At 39.7% G+C, this 23265-nt stretch overlaps 2 protein-coding genes and 2 long non-coding RNA genes across 6 annotated transcripts; 1 reads left to right on the forward strand and 3 right to left on the reverse strand.

The window, feature by feature from the left end:
• Positions 1 to 122: 122 nt before the first annotated feature.
• LOC103416532 (uncharacterized) lies at positions 123 to 8326 on the reverse strand. 3 transcript variants are annotated; one of them, XR_003770184.2, is made up of 4 exons: positions 7958 to 8255; positions 845 to 1875; positions 611 to 696; positions 123 to 436 (listed from the first exon to the last, which is right to left on the reverse strand). XR_003770184.2 is itself a non-coding variant. In XM_029096134.2 (4 exons), exons 2-3 carry the CDS (start codon positions 1845 to 1847, stop codon positions 624 to 626), a joined length of 1098 nt encoding a protein of 365 aa, XP_028951967.2. In that variant the 5' UTR covers positions 1848 to 1875; positions 7958 to 8259; the 3' UTR covers positions 123 to 436; positions 611 to 623. The 3 variants fall into 3 exon arrangements, 1 of the variants encoding a protein (XP_028951967.2); XM_029096134.2 differs by having other exon boundaries at positions 823 to 1875; positions 7958 to 8259; XR_003770185.2 differs by lacking the exon at positions 845 to 1875 and having other exon boundaries at positions 7958 to 8326.
• On the forward strand, positions 1597 to 15516 carry LOC139192905 (uncharacterized). The gene is made up of 2 exons (XR_011577459.1): positions 1597 to 1735; positions 15439 to 15516. It is a non-coding gene; the product is annotated as an uncharacterized lncRNA (long non-coding RNA).
• On the reverse strand, positions 13896 to 16090 carry LOC139192904 (uncharacterized). Its single transcript, XR_011577458.1, has 4 exons — positions 15912 to 16090; positions 14526 to 15578; positions 14353 to 14441; positions 13896 to 14269 (listed from the first exon to the last, which is right to left on the reverse strand). It is a non-coding gene; the product is annotated as an uncharacterized lncRNA (long non-coding RNA).
• An 827-nt stretch (positions 16091 to 16917) lies between these two features.
• Positions 16918 to 23055, reverse strand: LOC103402945 (uncharacterized). Its single transcript, XM_008341730.4, has 4 exons — positions 21715 to 23055; positions 18171 to 18770; positions 17796 to 18084; positions 16918 to 17289 (listed from the first exon to the last, which is right to left on the reverse strand). The coding sequence occupies exons 1-4, from the start codon at positions 22363 to 22365 to the stop codon at positions 17255 to 17257; spliced, it is 1575 nt and encodes a 524-aa protein (XP_008339952.3). The 5' UTR covers positions 22366 to 23055; the 3' UTR covers positions 16918 to 17254.
• Between the last annotated feature and the right edge of the window lie 210 nt (positions 23056 to 23265).

Raw genomic sequence — 23265 nt, forward strand, 5'->3', positions numbered from 1 at the left:
AAATATAAAACTAAAAAAAATAGACGTATTTAGTGGGTTTGCCCCACTAACCCAGTAGGAAGTCTTGGCTAAATTTGCCCCAAAAATAAGTTTTGGGTTTTAAGTCATATTTGGCCCAAGGGTTGGAGCAAGTTGAGGTAAGTTTATAACCTAAATTTTGAGTTTTACTCTAAGAATTGGAGTAGGTCTTAGTGATTGTTGATATGAGGGCTTAAAATGCACCACATATTACAAAATGTTCTATAGTGCATTCCTTTCTTACTCGGCCTTGTCTTAGAACTTGAAAATCTGCCACCAGATACAGCCTTTAAGGCTGGAAACTTAGCTCAGAGACTTTGACGCTAATGATGATGGAAGCTTGTAAAAGTGGGCACAGGTTAGCTCTTGTGACTTGTGTGTTTGCTGGAATGTCCATTTGGTGCGATACACACAGGCACTAAACAAAATCAAGATACAAAGTGTTTGTTAGTTATACTTACAGGCATCAAGCCCACTACATATCCAACTGCAATCAACAAATTCAAAATTATCAATAGATGCGAATCTGTCAAATAGTTTTTCCAAGTAATTCAATTAGGAGCGACGTGAGGATGCTAACTAACTAAATTACCTCGTCCTAGCTTTCATCCTTTTGATTTGGCTGGTTCTTGCACGGCAACAATCTCCCCTTCTTCAGGTTCGACATCCTTCAACTCCCTAAGCGAGATAAACAGCAGAAACCATATGGAAGAGGTTAAATGAAATGATAAATAATATAAGACAACCGCGACGTACAAGTTACCATCATAGATGAGAAAAACGAGAGACTTGAAGGAAATTTACGGCGTGAAGCTGCAGTAAATACCAAAATGACCCAACTCATTGGTGTCCACAGTATAAACAGTTGAACGCACGGTCTTGATCATGGGACATCCTTCTTCTCCGGCAATGATCTGAATAGTGGTGATACAAATATCTTGATGAACACAAGAGTACTCGTTGTCTCTAGTCTGGACAAGACAAAAATCCTTGTCTCCCAGATGAACCAACTGCCCTGTCAACTCACTGAATCGAGATGGCTTAAGAGCACTATCCAGGACTTGCAACGGTATGGGTGTGCTTAGTGAACAGGCAATATTGCGACCCTCTTCACCATAACTGATCCCAAATGAGAACACTAGCACTTTATCACAAGATAACGACAAGCCATAGATAGTCTGGTCTACAACCACGGCCCTCCCGACAAAGCCAGTGTGACCAGATGTAACTCGATGCCATTCTTGTGTCTTGATATGAAAAGCATAGATTTGTGATTTGACCCCATTCATGTGACGCAGGGAAAACAAAATCCAGCCGTGACAAACAGCATAACCACATATATACATATAGCGGCACTCTATGTAATACGGAAAATGAGGCAGTGTCTCCCAAGTTTCCTGACCAGGTTTATAACGCTCAAAGGATGGGTTCGGAATGTTTGAGCTGCATTCTGGAGTTCCGGACAAGGGATCTGCAATATGGTAGATGTGTCCATACGCAGAGACAACAGACCCGAGCGGCTTAGGTGTTTTAGGGGCAGGGAATGTTTCAGATGTGGTATCCATGGCACAGTTATATCCAATAAAAGTGGGGGGTTTGGCAGCGTCTGAATCTGAATGTACCATTCGATATAACTTGGAGTTGGAATTGCTGAAAATCCTTGCACACTGAGAGTGAAGATAAGGAAGCGGCTCCTTCTCGAAGAACTGGTACACAGGTTCTAGATCAAGAGGGACTCCTCCTTGGAGTTTTACTCGATAGACTGCACCTGACAAGTCCATCTCCCAACAATGCGCCACAAGAAACACAGATCTCGTTTCCCCCGACATCTCCGTGGGCAACAAGCTTTTCAAGCACCTTGTGAAAATTTGTACATGGCATTCAAATTAAATTAAATAATTTTTTTTTAAATTTATTTGTTTTCTTGAGAAAGAATACCAAACATCTCATCATCGTGTTGTGTGACCGCCGTATGCCACTGAAGCTCAAGGGAAAATTTTATAGGACGGCAATAAGGCCGGCGATGCTGTATGGCACAGAATGTTGGGCGGTGAAGCATCAACACGTACACAAAATGGGTGTAGCGGAGATGAGGATGCTTCGTTGGATGTGTGGGCACACGAGAAAGGATAAGATTAGGAATGAGGATATCCGGGGTAAAGTAGGAGTAGCCGAAATTGAAGGAAAGATGAGAGAAAATCGGTTACGATGGTTTGGACATGTGCAAAGAAGGCCTACTGACGCTCCGATTAGAAGATGCGACTATGGGACAGAGGTTCAGGGCCGAAGGGGTAGAGGAAGACCTAGGAAAACTTTGGAAGAGACTCTAAGAAAAGACTTAGAGTACTTGGATCTAACGAAGGACATGACACAGGACCGAGCACAATGGCGTTCTAAGATTCATATAGCCGATCCCACTCAGTGACTTGGATTTTCCAAGTCTCAAACCGAGAAGTTTTCCTTACTCAGGAAATTAAGGGAACACTACCTCTACCTACATGCTCCACTCACAAAGCCTCAACAAAAGAAAATTCAAAGAACTTAGCGAAGAAGGCTTTGGTGTTTTTAACACAATACGTTGAAATGAAGGAAAGCTTATTTATTGATATCCCCGATAAGCTACAAATATGTACATATACATAAGTCAAAATAAACAAACAAAAGGGAGCCTTCACAAAGGTTGCTTAGGAGAAGTCTCAGTAGTCGGTAGAGCCCCAGAAAGAGAAGGCACCGGAGGGGGATCATTCGGAGCCTCAGTACTGGACAGAACCCTAGAAGGAGGAGGCATCAGAGGTTGATCATTTGGAGCTTCATTACGCGGTACAGCCCCAGAAGACGAAGGCAATAAATGCCTTTGGAATAAACCCACAAATCTCTGATGATCAAGTAAAACCTGACCATCAGATTCCTTCATCTGGTCAAGCTTCCTCTTCATGTTTGTAGCATAGTCATGTGCGAGCCGGTGCAACTGTTTATTCTCATGCTTGAGCCCTCTAATCTCCTGTTTGAGACTCATCACTTCAGCCGCCAATGATTCAACTTGGCGGGTTCGAGCAAATAGGCGTTGGGCCATATTAGACACAGAACCTGCACACTGAACACTGAGAGCCAGAGAATCCTTAACAGCTAACTCATCAGACCGTTTGGAAAGTAGTCTGTTATCTTTAGGAGTGAGAAGGTTCCTGGCCACCACCGCAGCGGTCATATCATTCTTCATCACGGAATCCCCAACGGTAAGAGGACCAGTAGGGGAGACGAAGGATGGACGCCATATGTTGTCAGGAGAAGGCGGGGCTGCCTCTTCAACAAGGTTCAAGTCAAAACGACGGTCGGAGGGGCCAGACATTTTCAAAGGTGTTGAAGAGAGAAGAGGTCGGACAAATCAAGATCTTAGAAGTGCAAGAATGGAGCTTCTACTGGTGGAGATTCAAGTGTGCTTTGGAACTTAATGCCAGCCCCTATAAAAAATCTGCACTCGACGGAGCTTCAGAAATCGAAGAGGCGCCTGCTCAGAAATCGAAGAGGCGTTTGCTTTCTCAAAAGCAAGGCTGCTCAGATACCACGAGGGTCGATCTCAGAAATCGAAGAGGCATTTGCTTTCTCAAAAGCTGGGTTGCGCAAAGACCACAAAGGCCGATCTCAGAAATCGAAGAGGCGCTTGCTTTCTCAAAAGCTGGGCTGCTCAGAGACCACGAGGGTCGATCTCAGAAATCGAAGAGGCACCTACTTTTCCAGCCTTGTCAGCACCTGTCACACGCACACTCAGCTTTGCGGAAATTATGGGCATTCGGTCGAAGACTTCTGGTGAAGTAGAAAGCACATGAGTCTTACTGTTCAATCACCCACTTCCCACATGCAACAGTAGCTCATGGGTACCACAGATAACTTTGCCAAAGTTATCTGCCAAAGTTGAACACGTGAAGTTTGCAGCTCCCACTACATTGCTCTGACCAAGAAGGGTAAAAGAATAGCAAAGAAACAACACTAACAAAGTTTAGACACATAAATTTTGAAGGTCTAGCTACCATATTATTACCCACAAGGGTAAAGGAACAGTACCACTGCTGGATAATTGGAAAGTCCCTGTGTGTCAACCTCTGTGCTTCATGGTAAGGTAGACTAGCAAACATGCCCAACCTTTAATCACATTCGAGAAAACACTCCCAACAAGATTGCTTGCTCCAAAATCGAAGAGGCACCGTCTTCCTAATCTCGAGAGCCAAACTCCCAACATGACTACTTTCTCAAAAATCGAAGAGGGTAAAGGAACAGTACCATTGCTGGATAATTGGAAAGTCCCTGTGTGTCAACCTCTGTGCTTCGTGGCAAGGTAGACTAGCAAACATGCCCAACCTTTACTCACATTCGAGAAAACACTGCCAACAAGATTGCTTGCTCCAAAATCGAAGAGGCATCGCCCTCCGAATCTCGAGAGCCAGACTCCCAACATGATTACTTTCTCAAAAATCGAAGAGACACCGCTCTCCGAATCTCGAGATCCAGACCCCCAGCATGATTGCTTTCTCAAAAATCGAAGAGGCATCGTTCTCCGAATCTCGATAGCCAGATCCCCGATAGGATTGTTTGTTCGAAAACCGAAGAGGCAACACTTTCCCAACTTCAAGAGCCGGATCTCCTTGGATAAAGCTGTCTGTAATCTTCACACGCAACATCAGCTTTCCAGATACCACAAACCACTTTTTCAAAGTGCTCTGACATCGTTAAAACATGTGAAGCTGACAGCTCCCACTACTGTGCTATGACCAAGTAGGGTAAAGGAATAGCATTACTACTTGTTGTTAAGGAGACTCCTATATATGTCGACCTCCATCCCCAACGGACAGGCAGATCTGCAAAAATGCTCAACCCTTCCTCATATCTGAGAGGGCACTCCCAACGAAGCCTTTCGAAATATTCAGCTTTCTTTCCCCCCGATAATACCTCTGCAAACAAGCTATACTAGAGCAAGAATATCTCATATCATCAGGGTTAAAAGCAAGAGTATCCCATATCATGCTTTTTCCCTGTCTTTTCCTTTGACCTTGTTCTTACCTGCAAGACAAGGAGAAAGAGAGCAATCAGTCAGTACTTGGAATCAAGCTTCCAGCCAGGAACTGACTGCCTGGAACCCCTTACCTGATTACTTACCTGACATTGCTCTCGAGTACTCATCTTCAACATCTTATGCTTCCAGGGAAGATACCGCATCTGCCTGAGGAACAGATAGGGCAAGGGAGAAGGATACAAGGAAGCATGTGGAGACAAGCGTAACAGCACACGTGCCGATACATCCATTACTCTGTCAAAGCAAAAGTATCCCATATCAGCAGGGTCGAACGTACTCTAGATTTGATGGACTTGTTTTGACCCTCAAATTCTTCAGTCGGCCTTATACTCTGGAGGAAACCAGAAAACCCTCCAGCTCAGTTCAAGAATAAGCCTGTGAAAAGTTACTTCTTCAAAAGCAAAAGTATCCCATATCATCTCTTCTCATTTTCTTCTCTTTATCCTTCATGCTGCCTGCAAGATAGGGAGACTGTGAACAATCAGCCGGAGCTATGATTGCTTACCTTGTCTGTCACCTCTTTCAGCAGATCCCCTAGCTCGGCGACTTGGGGGACTCCTACTACATGGTTTGTATCGCGCTTGACCAAGCCTGAAACTACAAGTAAGCTTCAAGTGAAATTGATACATTACCTTGTGCATCTCCACCAGTTAAAGATACCACCCCTGGATTGAGGAAGAGTACTTCCATAGAAGATGCCCCATTTACCTATGAGACAGATAAGGCACGTCAATACAATACCACACTCCGATACTTAGAAGTTTCGTGATTACGAGATCATTCTCCCACAATATTTCCTAATGTCATTTGTACTAAATCATTCACTTGTACTCACTAAAGGAGAGCTTGAACCTATGTACTTGTGTAAACCCTTCACAATTAATGAGAACTCATCTATTCCGTGGACGTAGCCAATCTGGGTGAACCACGTACATCTTGTGTTCGCTTTCCTATCTCTATCCATTTATATACTTATCCATACTAATGACCGGAGCAATCTAGCGAAGATCACAAAAAGCGACCGTTTTCGCTACCTAAGATCTATCGTGCAAGAGAACGGAGAATTAGATGGAGATCTCAACCATAGAATACAAGCTGGATGGATGAAGTGTAAGAGTGCATCCGGCGTGTTGTGTGACCGTCATAGGTCACTGAAGCTCAAGGGAAAATTTTATAGGACGGCAATTAGGTCAGCGATGTTGTATGGCACAGAATGTTGGGCGGTGAAGCATCAACACGTACAAAAAATGGGTGTGGCGGAGATGAGGATGCTTCGTGGGATGTGTGGGCACACGAGAAAGGATAAGATTGGGAATGAGGATATCCGAGGTAAAGTAGGAGTAGCCGAAATTGAAGGAAAGATGAGGGAAAATCGGTTCCGGTGATTTGGACATGTGCAAAGAAGGCCTACTGATGCTCCGGTTCGAAGATGTCACTACTGGACAGATGTTCAGGGCCGAATGGGTAGAGGAAGACCTAGGAAAACTTTGGAAGAGACTTTAAGAAAAGACTTAGAGTACTTGGATCTAACGGAGGACATGACACAAAACCGAGCGCAATGGCGTTCTAGGATTCATATAGCCGACCCCACTTAGTGGGAAAAGGCTTTGTTGTTGTTGTTGTTGTTGTATAACTATTCTCTGCTTTCCTTTTGCAAACTTTGAATGAAATTAAAATAAAATAAACAGTGATAAACGAATAAATCATAAGTAATATATTTCCTCAAAAAGTGCCACAGAAAACAGACATTCCTAGTTCAATCAACAAATACACTTTCACAAAGGGAAAAAAAAAAAAGCTATTAAGAAGACAAAATCGACTAGATCCTTGACCTTGGTCCACCGATAAGCTTGGGGATGCACGTCGGCAGAGAAGGCCGCTGACGGAGCACAATTTAGGGTCAGGGTTAGGGTTCACAACGATAGGTTTGGGGTGGGGATGCACGGCGGCAGCGACGGCCGCGGGCCGAGGGCAATTTAGGATCAGGGTTGGGGTTGCGGCAGCGGCTCGAGTTTAGGGATGGAAATAAAATCTCAATGTCACCTAGAGAGAGGGAGAGTGAAGAGAGAGGCAATAACGTGGGTAGCAAGGAAGAGGGGTGCAAATAAAATCTCCCCAATATTAAGATTAAAAATGATAAGTTGGGTGTAGAGTAAGGATAAATAAGTCTGAATAAAATTTCGCAATATTATTTCAATTAAATAGCCGGTCGAAGTATATATTGCTTTGCCAACAGAACGAATCATGAATGACTTTCCAAGATAAATAAGGGAGTGTTTGGTACATCAGGTTAGACCAATTGATAAGAATTGTGTGCATTCTAGTTCTGAATTCGTTATTTTAAAACATCGTATTGCCTAAGTTATAATTAGTAAGTGGATGTTGGATGCAACTCATAATAATTTTAAAAAAATCGTACAAAAATTCTCGGCGGTAGATTTTCATCCTAAAACTGTTGATGTGACATCAAAACAGTTTTTCAATTGATAAATTTAATCTTAAGAGTTATTGCACCCTTGGAAATTTATTTTGTTTCAACTTCATTGTGTTCTCACATATCTCCTTGAGATTTGAAACTTTAAAATAAAACCCCATAAGCTTTTCACACGATCTTTAATCACAAAATGACGTGACATGAATTATCAAATAAGAAAAAAAATAATCTCACCATGTTAAAAGTTAAAACCATATTTTTACTTCTAGTATTATCTATATGTTCAGGGCCGACCCTGAAAGTAACCGAAAAACCAAAACTACATCTAAAATTCATCAATAAACACGCACAATTATTAATCCAAAGCGACCAAATTTCACAAAAAAAATGTCCAACACACAACAGATTATCAAAATTTAAGAGTAGGTTGAGCAGCCCACCTGGAGAATGGGCGATTGAGCGTGGTCGATGGTCCAAGCCTCGGGGGAGAGGTCCTTTGCAGTCGGAGCCTCGAAGGAGATGGGTCGGCTATACGTCGGTCTCAATCAGAAGGGTGATAGAGGGTGGGTCTAGGGTTTGCACAGACGGTGGATGGGCGATTCGAGTGAGGGGCTAGGGGTGTAGAGACATGGGGTGGGTGCACGAATCACCCTAAATTTGAGGATTGTTCCGGAGATTGAGAGATGGGAGGAGCGGGTCTAAATCGAAATACTGGGGAGGTAGGGTTGTGGTACGCCCAATCGGTAGTAAGAGCTGAAATATTAAATAAATGTAACAGTGCAGAAATTTAAGAGAGTTTTAACGAAAAGCACCGGTACTGTTTATTTTAACGAAAAACCATATTTTTATACTAAAAAATCAATCCTGATACTATTCATTTTACCCTTTATTTTGTCCTTGTCATTAAAACTCAAAGTTTTCAAGTTCTTTTCATTAATTTTCCTGAAATTTAAAGAGAGAAAAGGGAGAAAAATAAGGGAAGAAAACTGCTTTCATTCATCTCTGACCTCTTCTCCACGGAGGCCAGATAAATACATATTTAGGGGTGGGTTCGGTACGGTTACCGTATCAAACTCATTGTACCAATTACCATACCAAACTTTCGGTTTGGTAAAATCTATTACCATTACCGTACCAAACTTTCGGTATACCGAAGTGCGATATTGCTAAAAGTTCGGTTAGCATGGTATGGCAATGGTAATTGCCATTTTATTTTGGGACAAAATCTGTTTTTGTTTTTTTAACCCAATTCGAGGGCAAAACTTTTTTTTTGTACCTTTATCTCATACATTATAGATTAAATTCATCTATTATTCATCATTCACAATTCACACACATAATAATTCAAATGATGCATCAAGATTCATCATGAAAATTAAGCTTCAATCCAAATAGAAGTTACGAATCAAAACAAATAAAAGTTAACAATCCAAATATAAATTAAAGTTTCAAACCAAATGAAAATTGGAAGTAAACTTCAAAAAGGAGAATTCATTGATCAATTATTCAAGCTTAAAATGTCGAAACTTTTGGAAGAGGCATTGAACTTGTAGAAGATTGAGTTTGTGTCAAGCCTACATTACAAACAAAGAAAACATATTAATTAGTAGCAAGAATAATTAAAGTTGAAAATCATTTAATAACAAATTTACTAAAAAAATTAAAGCATATCTTTCTTGTTTTCTCTTCTTCCATTTCCTTGTAAAATTGAAGCATATCTTCCGTTGGTTCCTTGTAGAAGTTTAATTTATCTGCCCTAAGCCAACCACTAGTACGCACTAGTGCCTCCATTATTTTAGGAGTCAATGATACCCTAAAGGGTCCACAACCCTCCTCCCTAGGTTAAATGCATTTTCACTAGCAAAAGTAGAAGTGGGGGTTACAAAGATATTTTGGCTATTTGTGAAAGAATTATGAACTCTTTTGTGTTTAATTTCCACAATTTCAAGAGATCAAAGTCGCCAACAACAATACTAATATAAGTAGGTTTTTATTTTCAAATTATTGGAATATTATAAATATGTGTTATATAATTATCTATTATATAATTTCTAAGTTATATATTATATTGTATTTTCGGTATGGTACGGTAATACCGTGGTAATGGTATCCATTACCAATACCGTACCATGAAATTTCTGTACGGTACAATACCGTACCATTACCGATTGGTACAAAAAATTTAACACAAAATTGGTATGGCACGGCAATTTGGCAAAAAAATCCACCCCTATACATATTTATATCAAGTCCAAATTGGAAAGAAACCCTAGCTAATTGGGGAAACGCCAGTCGAGCTGTGTCGTTCCAAGAGCCTGGGAAATGGGCTTGAAAACAAGGCAGGGTGATTATTCACAAAAGGGCCCGTACTGGGGGAGAAGTGTTAGGCCCAAAGGGTTGGTTCTAACAGGTTGTTCACCCTAAATTTGGGGATTCGTTAATCAATTCCTTATCTCACTGTTGGATTTGCCATTCAATTACTTACTGTTTAATTTTCCATGGGGGTTTGGGTGCGCGATTACAGGGAGAGAAAGAGAAGGTGGGTGCAGTCATGTTCTCTTTCTAAATCATTCCTTTCCCAATTCTGTTAAGATTTATCTTTAGATTATTTATTTTTCAATAAAGTGGTTGCATGTAGTTAGGAGACCTGTTTACCTAGTCTACAGGAGAATCCATAAGTTGTAGGAGTCATGGTTAGGTTTAATTTTTCATGCTGGAGTCGTGGTATGTAGTTCCACAAAATCTACAAAGTGGACGTTATGTTTCTTGCAGCAGTAGACTTGTTTTCTTATTTAAGTTGTAATTTTCTCATTCAAGTTAATTAATGAAATTCAGAGCTTCTTAGCCATCTCTTTAGCAGTAAGCTTAAGTTTACAATTTCAAAAGTTTAACCAACATTTGGTACCAAAGCCCCCACTGGGCCTGTGTCGAGAATCTCTCATAGAAGCAGCAGCTTTTCATCCTTGCAGTAGCAAGCATCCATGGCGTCTGACAAGCCAGCAGAGAATTTCATTCAACCAGCCATTCCTCGCTTCGACGGTCACTACAATCATTGGAGCATGTTGATGGAGAATTTCCTAAGGTCTAAAAAGTACTGGGATCTTGTGGAAACGGGACATACTGTACCCGAAGAAAGTACGATTACGGTTGCGCAGCAACGGAAGCTTGAAGAACTGAAATTGAAGGATTTGAAGGTAAAGAATTACCTATTCCAATCAATTGATCGTGCTATTTTGGAGACTATTCTCCAGAAGGATACTTCCAAGCACATTTGGGACTTCATGAAGAGAAAGTACCAAGGGTCAGCAAGAGTGAAGCATGCACAGCTTCAGGCCCTAAGACGAAACTTTAAGACTCTCCAAATAAAGAATGGAGAGTCTGTCACCGAGTATTTTGCAAGGACCATGGGGATTGCAAACAAAATGCAAATCCATGGTGATAAGCTTGATGATGGCTCCATTGTAGAGAATATCTTAAGATCTATGGCTCCAAAGTTCAACTACATCGTTTGCTCTATTGAATAGTCAAATGACACTGCGGAGATGTCGATTGATGAGCTTCAAAGCTTATTGTTGGTCCATGAGCAGCAGCTGAACCGTGGGACCACATAACATGTCAACTTAGAAGAACATGCTCTGAAAGCTTCTACCTTTTCTGAATCCTCAAGCTCAAGAGGAAGAGGCCGAGGTAGAGGTAGAGGAAGAGGTCAAGGTGGTCAAGGCAACCGAGATGGAGACAGACAACACCAAAGTTCCAAGAGACATGATGATCACTCTCAGAATAGAGGCAAATGACAAGTTGACAAGTCCAACATCCAATGTTATAGGTGTGGAAATCTTGGGCATTATCACAATGAATGCTACACGAATCTACTGAAAGACAAAGAGATAAGAGATAAGTCCAACTTTGCTGAAAAAAATGATGATGAGACACTGTTGATGGCTTTCCACGTCAAGAAGAAGATTGATTCTAAAGTCTGGTATGTTGACACAGGTTGCAGCAATCATATGAGTGGCTGTAAGTCATCTTTCTCATTTTTGGATGAAAACTTTCAAACTACCATGAGCTTTGGGGATTGGTCAAGTGTTAATGTGATGGGAAATGGTGATATTCAAATTAGGACTAAGAATGATTTTGTTGAAACAATTTCGAATGTGTTTTATGTGCCTAGTTTGAAAACAATTTTGTTGAGTGTTGGACAATTACAAGAAAAGGGTTATATAATAACTCTTCAGAAAGATGCATGTGAGATATATGATCCAGTAAGGGGTGTCATTGCTGTTGTTCAAATGAGCCAAAACAGATTGTTTCCGCTGAAGATCAAAATTGTCCAAACTTGTTTGATGGCCAAGGAAGACAACTCATTGTGGCTGTGGCACCTTCGATATGGCCATTTGAATTTCAATGGCTTGATGACACTGCATCATAAGTAAATGGTGACTGGCCTTCCTATGATCACACCTTCATATGAAGTCTGTGAAGAATGTGTTGTTAGCAAACAACATCGTGATCAATTTCCAAAAGGAAAGGCGTGGATAGCTCAAAACCTATTGGAGCTAGTGCATTCAGACATATGTGGTACAATCAGTCCACTATCGAATGGTAAAAAGAACTATTTTATCTCTTTTATTGATGACTTCAGTAGAAAGGCTTGGGTGTATTTTTTTGCAAGAAAAATCAGAGGTTTTTAATGCATTTAAAAGTTTCAATGCACTAGTTGAGACCGAAAGTGGAAGAAGGATCAAAACCTTACGAACCGATCGTGGTGGTGAATATTGCTCAAAAGAGTTTGAAGTTTATTGTGATGAGCAAGGGATTCAAAAGCAACTCACTACCTCATATACACCCCAGCAAAACAGTGAATCAGAGAGAAAAAACCGAACCATTCTCAACATGGTCAGAAGCTTGCTAGTAAAGGGATGAGTTCCTAAAAGTTTTTGGCCTGAAACAGTTTTGTGGTCCATTCATGTTTTGAATAGGTGCCCTACTTTTTTTGTTAAAAACATGACACCTGATGAAGCTTGGAGTGGACGGAAACCTTCAATGGATCCCTGAAGAGGTGGATTATCATCATCATCATCGTCAATAAATAATTTTTTTTTTTTTTTGTATAACTATTCTCTTCTCTGCTTTCCCTTTGCAAACTTTGAATGAAATTAAATTGCCACAGAAAACAGACATTCCTAGTTCAATCAACATTTTCACAGAGGAAAAAATAAAAAAAGCTATTAAGAAGACGAAATCGACTAGATCCCCGACCTTGGTTCACCGATAAGCTTGGGGATGCACGTCGGCTGAGAAGGCCGCTAACGGAGCACAATTTAGGGTTAGGGTCAAAGAGTGGAGAAGGCCGCTGGCGGAGCTCAATTTAAGATTAGGGTTGGGGCTGCGGCAGCGGCAGCGGCTCGAGTTTAGTGCTGGATTTGAAATAGAAGGAGAGAGAAGAGAGTGATAGAGAATGTGGGGTGAGAAATTTTATTTATTTATTTTTAATTAGATATATGTTAGGATTATATGTAGGTGTTATTTTGAAAAAAAAACAGTAAAATTTGGTGTGTGAAATTACATTTCAGCCCTATATTTATTATTCATGTTCTGTTTTAATTAGAGAGTTAAACTGGTAATTTCATAAAATTTTGGTTGACAATAAGTGTTTTATTAATTAGTATAGATTAACAAGGAAAATGGGTGCGAATAAATGATAAATTAGGTGTAGAATAAAGATAAATAGGTCTGTTCTTCAAAAAAAAAAAAAAAAAAAGGATAAATAGGTCTGAATAAAATATCTTAACATTATTTCAATTAAATAGCCAGTCAAAGTACATATTGAGTAGCCAGCACAACGAATTATGAATGACTTATCATCCCATTAAGAATTATATGAATAATGGATCATCTAGAATCCAAACCTCATTAGGATTTACACATCACTAATATTCATAAAAAAAAAATTATATTTTTTTCCTAATTATATCTTTAATTATTTCTTCTGTTTTTTTTTTTGTATTTTTTTTTTGTAATCAGGGTTAATCACATATTATTGTGCCTTACTTGTAGATATATTATGTTTTTGTCCTTTTTAATTAGGTTTCATATCTCACTTGTAGATGTATACATTCATATATTTATTATGTTGAGTTAGGGTGTCCAAATGAATTTGTGAGAGCATATTAGTTTTTTGTTTAGAAAATATTAAGTAGATTTATTGGAAATTTTTTTTTGGAAAGATTTATTGGAATTAGAAGATTTTAATTTATTTATAATATTTAAAAAAAAAAAAAAAATATATATATATATATATATATATATATATAAAATGTATATGAAAGAAATAAAAGTGGATAAAAGATAAATTAACAGGACGAACAAAGCCACCAGTTCATCTGAAAATGCAAAAATGCTCATACAAAAACATAATTTTTACAGATTTAAGTAAGTCCCAAGTAAAAAAAATTGAAATGGAGATAATTCATAAGCAACTCTTACGAAATATTGTCGTTGCAATGATTAAAGTAATTCAGAAAAGCATCCCGCTCCGGCCAGTAAGTGTTCCGAGTACTCATTAGTTGCGAAGCATGTTCCTAAAATGCATTAGCTCCTTCTTGAATTCAGAACAGCTAACAATCCCAAGTTTCCTTTGGACATTGATTAATCGGAGCTGATCGCCCCCAATGACATAGTTCGTCATTTCTTCAAGCTCTTCGTGAACGTAATTTGCCAAAAAGAGAATACAAATAACCCTCGGTAAGTTTCTGCACAGAATCGTAAGCAACTACAAATATTAAAATTATATTGAAAGAAAAAGGTAAAAAAACGAAGAGAAACAGAAACCTACGAAATATTTGTGTGCCAAAGAGGCACAAGGAGTCCAGTCCCATCATTAAAATTTCTTCGATGGGCGTCATAATTTTGGTCTGCCTACACCTATTCAAACCAGTTCAGGTGAGGTCAATGACTTCTTGAGATTATGTGTGTTTCTAGTAATGACAACCGCGATGTACAAGTTACCATTATAGATGATAAAAATGGGAGACTTGAAGGAAACTTAGGCCGTGAAGCTGCAGTAAATACCAAAAGGACCCAACTCATTGGTGTCCACAGTATAAACAGTTGAATGCACGGTCTTGATCATGGGACATCCTTCTTCTCCGGCAACGATCTGAAAAGTGGTGATACAAATATCTTGATGAACAAAAGAGTACTCGTCGTCTCTAGTCTGGGCAAGACAAAAATCCTTGTCTCCCAGATGAACCAATTGCCCTGTCAACTCACTGAATCAAGATGGCTTAAGAGCACTATCCAGGACTTGCAATGGTATGGGTGTGCTTAGTCTACATGCAATATTGCAACCCTCTTCACCATAACTGATCCCAAATGAGAACGCTAGCACTTTATCACAAGTTAACAACAAGCCATAGATAGTCTGGTCTACAACCACGGCCCTCCCAACGAAGCCAGTGTGACCTGATGTAACTCAATGCCATTCTTGTGTCTTGATATGAAAAGCATAGATTTGTAATTTGACCCATTCATGTGACGCAGGGAAAACAAAATCCAGCCGCGACAAACAGCATAACCACATATAAACATAAAGCGGCACTCTATGTAATACGGAAAATGAGGCAGTGTCTCCCAAGTTTCCTGACCAGGTTTATAACGCGCAAAGGATAGGTTCGGAATCTTTGAGTTGCATTCTGGAGTTCCGGACAAGGGATCTGCAATATGGTAGATGTGTCCGTACGCACAGACAACAGACCCGAGCGGCTTAGGTGTTTTAGGGGCAGGGAATGTTTCAGAAGTGGTATCCATGGTTATATCCGATAAAAGTGGGGGGGGGGGGGGGTTTGGCAGCGTCTGAATCTGAATGTACACTGAGAGTGAAGATAAGGACGCGGCTCCTTCTCGAAGAACTTCTACACAGGTTCAAGTAGATCAAGAGGGACTCCTCCTTGGAGTTTTACTCGATAGACTGCACCTGACGAGTCCATCTCCCAACAATGCGCCACAAGAAACGATCTCGCTTCCCCCGACATCTCCGTGGGCAACAAGCTTTTCAAGCACCTTGTGAAAATTTGTACATGGCATTCAAATTAAATTAAATAATTTTATTAAAATTTATTTGTTTTCTTGAGAAAGAATACCAAACTTCTCATCATCATCATCATCAATAAATTAATTAATTTTGTTGTTTAACTATTCTCTTCACTGCTTCCCCTTTTGCAAAAATTGAATGAAATTAAAATAAAATAAAGAGTGATAAACGAATAAATCATAAGAAGTATAAATCCTCAAAAATTGCCACAGAAAACAGACATTCCTAGTTCAATCAACATTTTCAGAGGAAAAAAAATAAAAAAAAGCTATTAAGAAGACGAAATCGACTAGATCCCTGACCTTGGTTCACCGATAAGCTTGGGGATGCACGTCGGCAGAGAAGGCCGCTGACGGAGCACAACTTAGGGTTAGGGTCGAAGAGTGGAGAAGGCCGCAGGCGGAGCGCAATTTAGGATTGGGGTTGGGGCTATGGCAGCGGCTCAAGTTTAGGGGTGGATTTGAAATAGAAGGAGAGAGAGGAAGTGAGTGATAGAGAATGTGGGTTAGGAAATTTTATTTATTTATTTTTAATTAGAGATATATTAGAATTACATGTAGATGTGATTTTGAAAAAAACAGTAAAATTTGATATGTGAAACTATATTTTTGCCATATATTTCTTATTAATGTTCTGTTTTAATTAGAGGGTTAAACTGGTAATTTCATAAGATTTTGGTTGACAATGAGTGTTTTATTAATTAGTATAGATTAGCAAGAAAGAGGGGTGCAAATAAAATCTCCCCAATATTAAGATTAAAAATGATAAGTTGAGTATAGAATAAGGATAAATAGGTCTGAATAAAATTTCCTAATATTATTTCAATTAAATAGCCAGTCGAATTACATATTGAGTTGTCAGCACAAGAAATTATGAATGACTTATCATCCGATTAAGAATTATATGAATAATGGATCATCTCAAAAGAATCCAAACCTCATTAGGATTTACACATCACTAATATTCATAAATTTTTTTTTTATATTTTTCCTAATTATTTCTTCTGTTTTTTATTATATGTTTTTTGGTAATCAAGGTTAATCACATATTATTGTGTCTTACTTGTAAATATTTTATGTTTTTGTCCTTTTTAATTAGGTTTCATATATCCCTTGTAGATATATACGTTCATATATTTATTACGTTGAGTTAGGGTGTGCAAATGAATTTGTGAGAGCATATTAGTTTTTGGTTTAGAAAATATTAAGTAGATTTATTGAAAAAAAAAATTTCGAAAGATTTATTGGAATTAGAAGATTTTAATTTATTTCTACTATTTAAAAAAAAAATATATATATATAATGCATATGAAAGAAATAAAAGTGGATAAAAGATAAATTAACAGGAGGAACAAAGCCACCGGTTCATCTGAAAATGCTCATACAAAAAGCATAATTTTTACAGATTTAAGTACGTCCCAAGTAAAAAAAAAAGGACAAGAACACAAGTCCTTCAACTCTCTGCACATCATGTACTTAAGCTGTTGCGACATCAACCGAAGGCAGGACTCCGCGTTATCCGGTGATTCGAATCCTTGGTATACCATACACAGAAGTCTCCCAAATCAAAATATGTACAGAAGATGATGAGAGTGTATATTTGCAGCCGGACCAAAACTTTGATTTCCGTTTGATGACGATGCCTCCTATAACAAACCCTGTTTTGCAAGATCTTTCCCAGCTGATACACCAAAGGGGAAAACATGGTAAGGCGTACGCAACAGCAGAAGACAAGATCAATCCAAGTCTCTCAATCGGGAATTGGAAATGTATATACAGATTATGTCACTTACAACTCAGTTAACAAGAAAAACCGAAAGAAATTGACGCGAGCATTGAATCGCTCTCGACAACCATTGTCTTTTAACTTCAATCTCGCTACAAGAAAAACCGCGATTTCTAAATACTCTAATTGGAAATGGTTATGAGATTTCCAATTCGGAGCCATATACTGTAATGCATTTGACAGACACTCTATTTTTCCATTCTACAAATCGACATTTTCGCTCCTTATAAGACTAAAACAGCACATCTTTATATAGAGAAGCCAATGCTATCTGGTTGCCACTTTTAGTTCACAAAATTTTTCAGCAAAACGGCATCGGAACTCGCAGAATTGGTCACAATTGGTACATTGAACATGAAGTAATGGTAGCAGTGATTAATCGAAGTTAACAAAAGCCTCACCTTTTGAATTCGGCAACACCAGGACAACCTGCATGGTCACATTGTTCGGGGGAAGCTGCAATCGAAGTGGATAGAGCTGGTGATTCAAAGGGCTTCGAGCACAAACGATGATCCCCTCAATCCCGGTTTCCTCCTCGAGCTTACGAGTCAACTCATCAACCCCAATTCCTTTAAAAGTCATAGAGTAGCCCTGCACTGCTTCATCACCCACATCGCCGTTATCTTCAGCTATCTGGTAATATATAGTCCTCCCCTCCTTCGGCGGCGACTCCACATAAGAATCACTCGACTGCAATTTATAATTCATCAAATTAAATTAGATTAAATCGAAGAAAAAAAAATCCAACTTTAAGAAAACCCAATTCAGAAACAAACCCCTTGTCTTGAAAAATGGCTGGATTTGACGGAAGCGGCTGATGGGGAGCTGGAATCGAAATCCAGAGAATCAGAATGGGGAAGCGGCGGCGGTCCGGTGGGCCACGCAGCCGGAGAGTTGGTACGAATCTCGACAACATCGATATCCCACAGAACCCAATCTTGCGTTGCGGTTCTGTGAGGAATGTCGTGAGTCACCGAGTTCCGCCACGGCGGCAGTCCCCCATTGGCTCGGAGGAAGTTGCCGTACCGGGTCTTGAGCCGGACCTGCTTGCAATCCTTGACGGGCTCCCACTCGACCGAGGAGTCGAGCCGCTGCGGCAGAGTCTGCAGCACTTTCTGGCCAGTCATCCCGAGGAGGAAGGGCTGGTTGGAGGCGGTGAGGTACTTGCCGAAGCAGCTCTTGAGCCGGATGATGTGGTCGGAGTCGGACACGAACTCGACGGTCCACCGGGCTCTCTTGGATGACCCATTTCTCTCCTGGGTGACGGATTCCTCGTCCTCCTCGGCCAGGAGGTACTTCTCGAGGTGGCTGCGGAGACGCACCGCCTTGGCGTTGCGGAAGAAGTCCATTCCGATTCGGAACTTGTTGGTATTCATCTGCGGAAAAATGGTATCGGATTAAAAAATCGGAAGATCTAACGGATTTTTCGGTTTCTGAAAATCTAATTCGGACAAGCAAATGTGGAGTGTACGCTTTGAAGATGCGATGAATTTGAACTTGTACTGGTCAAGTAACGACAAACGCCAGTGGCTCCCATCACCTACCGCGTGATTGGCCACGCGATTGTGTACACGTGTCGCTCACGTGGCCTAATCTCTTTATGGGTTCCGCGTGGAGAGCCTCTGAGCGGCCGACTTCCCTTCATGGGCCTGGCCCGAGTTCTTTTTCTTATTCTTAATTATGATTGATATAGGATGCATCAGAAGCAAATTACACAGAGGGTCACCAAATAAAACAAACCTAGAGTCACATTCAAAACATGGACAATATGGGGATGGGAGTTCCTAGGGAGGAGTATGCGATAGAGATCTTCTTTGGATTTCATTGTTCGGAGTCTAAGAATCAGGCAATTCAGATCATTCAGATGGAATTCGACAGTTCTACTAACTCATTTTACTGATCCACCTCACACAAACTCAGAGCTCCAATCTTTTTTTCACACTGACCAAGAGTCCGAATTTTTTAGTCAAATCTAGATACTAAGGTCTGAAGAAGATCCAAATTGGCAAATATGTTCTTGAAATTACCATCTTCCCTTTTGGTTAAATTAATAAGAATGCTGATTTAGTTAGGTCCATTCTATGTGAATAACTTCGTGACAACGCAAACTAGTAAATTTTTATTTCCCAAAAAAAAAAAGTTAATTTATATGAAAATTTATTAGATTTGCAGTGTCATGAAGTCATTCACATAGACTTGAGTTCACTAAATCATTCAAGTGATAGGTTTAATGATAAAATGAGAGTAGTTAAGATACCATTGAAAATTTTCACTTTTTTTTAATTTATGGTAGCACGCCTAACTAGCCCAAAAAATATCACACATGTAAGCCAACCTAAAAATATCGAATCCGTGACAAGTAAAATCTACCAAGTCTTTTCTTAATAGGGGTGTGCTATCCACACACCCCTTTTTACTTCTCACACACCCCTTGTTAATTTATGTCCGTTAATCTTCTTTATTTCATCCGATCCGACGACCGAAAATTAGAAGGATGTGTGAGAAATAAAAAGGGGTGTGTGGATATCATACCCCTCTTAATATATTTTTGTAGGTGAGGATAGAATTGTCCACTTCCACTACAAAAGTGTATTGTCTATTTCATGACACGTGTACAATAGAATATGGCACGATGAGGGATCGAGAGGAAAGGAGTGAAAACTTGACCAAATGTGATGTGTACTAATAAAGTAGTGCGCATTAAGTTGTAGTGGGGAAGGGTTGGTGACATAGTATGTGCATTTTTGAGATTATATTGCAATTAGGGAACTAAATTCCATCAACTTCAATAGATATACGGAAATGGTATTGTGTTTAGTAGCTACTTAAATATATGTTTACACGCCAGTTGCAATCAAACATTGCTAATTATGGCTAAATCACGTGCTAATTGATGATAGGTCCGTCTTATTTTCTCGAGATGTTTTATTATGGTGCTCGTTTGTGTCACTAGTGAATACACACATTATCTAAACATATACTCTGTGTTTAATATTTAAAAGTATCTTAAAAGTACAAACTTCGTAACATGTAAGTTTATTTCATATCTTAAAGGTACTTTATGATTTGATTCCTAACAATTTCTTGTGGAAAATTTTAAATAGACAAATAAAAGTTGCGCAATACATGCATCAAATGAGTCAATGTCTTTTTGCCCAAAAATGCAAGATTCCTCACTCAATTAGGAATTAGGAGTGTACACTCTACATGCATGTCCAATCACCAAACATTATAACATTCCATTGCCTAAATGCATGACCACATAATTTGATTCAACCACTAAGCATTTTTAGGATGAACCAACAATTTATCTGACGATTAATTAAGAGAAGTTGTGGAGCCAAAAATATTCACAAGGCGACACGTGGGTTTTTTGGACAAAAAGGAAAAAAATACCCTTGCAGTACAACGAGGTTCCTATGCGCAAGCAGCGGGCAACCCTCTTTCAACCAAGACAGAAGTGCCCAAAATAGGTAACAATTCAAAGTCCATCTCATCAAATCCTTTCTACAAGGTAATTCCCAAACACATTCTTTTTAAATTATGTTAATTGGCTAATTAATGGGTTTATTGCCTAATTAACCCATTAATTCTCAATTAAACCATCCATTATATCCAAATAACCACAAAATACAACCAATTCAACCCTAAAACATCATATGGCCGGCCATCCCCTTAAGCTTTCTACCTTCCCTATCTTTTCCCACTTTACTACCCCAATTAAGCTAGCTAATTGATTCTATAACCATCCATTTATTCCCTTTATGTTTAATTAGCAAATTTATCATAATAAATTGGCTAATTAAACCTAAAAACCCTAGCCACCTCCTATCCCTATAAATATACTCCCATTCTCACCAAAAAGCTAATTCCAACACTTTGGCAAAAATCCCAAAATTCTCTAAACATTCTTTCTCTCTAAATTCTAACTTTGGCATCGGAGGTTCTTTTGCCAAAGCCCCCCATTCATCGTGGGCGCGTGAGGCTCTTGGCCTTAACCTAAGGTGTTAATTGTTTTGTAGGTGCAAAATCGTCCAAGATCGAGGAGGAAGAAATTTGCATCCACATAAGTGATTTACACAATTTTATTTATTTTTATCACGCATTTATTAATTTTTATTTTATAGTTGTTTGATTGAAAATTAATTAAAAACCAAAAAGAAAACATGAGTGTGAAAAGGAAAAAATGGAAATGTGACAATGGTTAATCAGAGACGATCAACATGGTATGTCATGATCAAACAAAGATGCTTGATTAAAATTTAATCACGATTAATAAGACTAATTAACTAAAATTAATTAAGCAAAAACTAAACATACCTGCTTAGCCAGGTTTTTCGACGACGGCTTCGTAGTCATAACCAGGTTTTTCAACGACGGCTTAGGAGACATAATTCTAGGCGACCTGGTCGAAAACACCGAAAGGGGCGACCCGTGCTCCGACCCGTTAGGCTCGTCGGAAAACGACGAAAAACTCGACTGCTGCGACAGCAAGAAGTCAGTCAACGACTCTGACGCCGGAACCTCCGCCTCCAGAACGTCCCACAAAATCCAGTTCTGGGTGGTTGACGTGGTGGGGTCGTCGTGAGTGAGGGAGTTTCGCCACGGCGGCGGCCCACCGTTGGCGCGCAAGTACTTGCCGCACCACGTCCGCAGCTTGACCTGGAACCCGTCCCGTATGGGCTCCCACTCGAACTTCCAGTCGACGAGCTTGTCGGCCTCCGCCTGGAGGACTTTCTTACCGGTCATGCCGAGGAGGAAGGGGAGGTCGGTGGCGGTGAGGTAGAGGCCGTGGCAGCTCTTGAGACGGATGGCGTGGCGTTTGTTCTCAACAAGCTCGACCGTCCACCGGGCCTTTCGGGAGGTGCCGTTCCGGCTCTGGCGGACGGACTCCATGTTGTCGTCGGCGACGAGGTACTTGTCGAGGTGGCTTCGCAGCTTGACCGCCCTGGCGGTGTTGAAGAACTCCATGATTGATGGTCAAAAAATGAGATTGTGGATGCGGATGAAAATTGACTATGAGTATAGTATGTGAAATTTTTAGTCAAATTGGGGTTTGGGAAAAGGGTGGCTGTGTTGGGTTTTGCTTGTTGGTATTAAACTGCTTTTCTAGATGGTTTATATTACTCGTTTGGGATGGACAACGTAGGAAGCACTTATGCTAGAAGAGTTTTTATGGTAAACGCGATAAAACAATGCGTTAAAGTTAAATTGAAGTGTTTATGATAATTAGTAGGAATAACCTGTTACATGTGTTTAATAAAGATTACATATTTATCACACGTGATGATTAAACGATGATATAACAATCATGCAACGATGATATGATGACAACATAATGAACATTAAGCATTTCTGCAATCAAATATAAAAAACTTATCACTCCTACTAATTAAAATTTATAAAATTTAAGCATAAAAAATTCAAACTCAATTGCATAGAGTTAGAAAACGGTATTTTCACCTTCTTAAAACAAATAGACACTTAATTGGAAGATTACTATAGTCAAGCACTTGGATTACGCAAGAAGAAAGATGAGAAGGAAATGACGATAAGGGACTTTGGTGATGGCCCACGAAATTTCCCGGTGGCTGCAATTCATTGACGAGTCGAAGAAGTTGGGCTCACGTCCTATGTATCGGAATTAGGGTTAGGGCTCATGACTATTGATGGCTTCAATAGAGACTGGTTTTGTCTTGGAATGGCAACGCGTACGAGGGCGTTTGTCGTATCATCTAGAAGTTCATATTCGTGGACCGACCAGATTATTTTGGACAATTCTTCGCATTGCAGTCAGTCGGTAAAATATTTTCGAACCCCACTCCTTTTCTACCAACAAAATATTTATGATATTTGACCAAAAAAAAAAAA

This window comes from Malus domestica, chromosome 16 (genome assembly GCF_042453785.1).
Source record: "Malus domestica chromosome 16, GDT2T_hap1".
NCBI classification, from domain to species: domain Eukaryota; kingdom Viridiplantae; phylum Streptophyta; class Magnoliopsida; order Rosales; family Rosaceae; genus Malus; species Malus domestica.

Coding starts and splice junctions, on each gene's coding strand:
- LOC103416532 (XM_029096134.2), bottom strand. CDS start 1,847: ATGTCGGGGGAAACGAGATCTGTGTTTCTTGTGGCGCATTGTTGGGAG. Junction 697..822: donor ATTTACTGCAGCTTCACGCC/GTAAATTTCCTT, acceptor TATCTCGCTTAG/GGAGTTGAAGGATGTCGAAC.
- LOC103402945 (XM_008341730.4), bottom strand. CDS start 22,365: ATGGAGTTCTTCAACACCGCCAGGGCGGTCAAGCTGCGAAGCCACCTC. Junction 18,771..21,714: donor CGAAAAACCTGGCTAAGCAG/GTATGTTTAGTT, acceptor ATTTTTCCGCAG/ATGAATACCAACAAGTTCCG. Junction 18,085..18,170: donor GCCATTTTTCAAGACAAGGG/GTTTGTTTCTGA, acceptor TATAAATTGCAG/TCGAGTGATTCTTATGTGGA.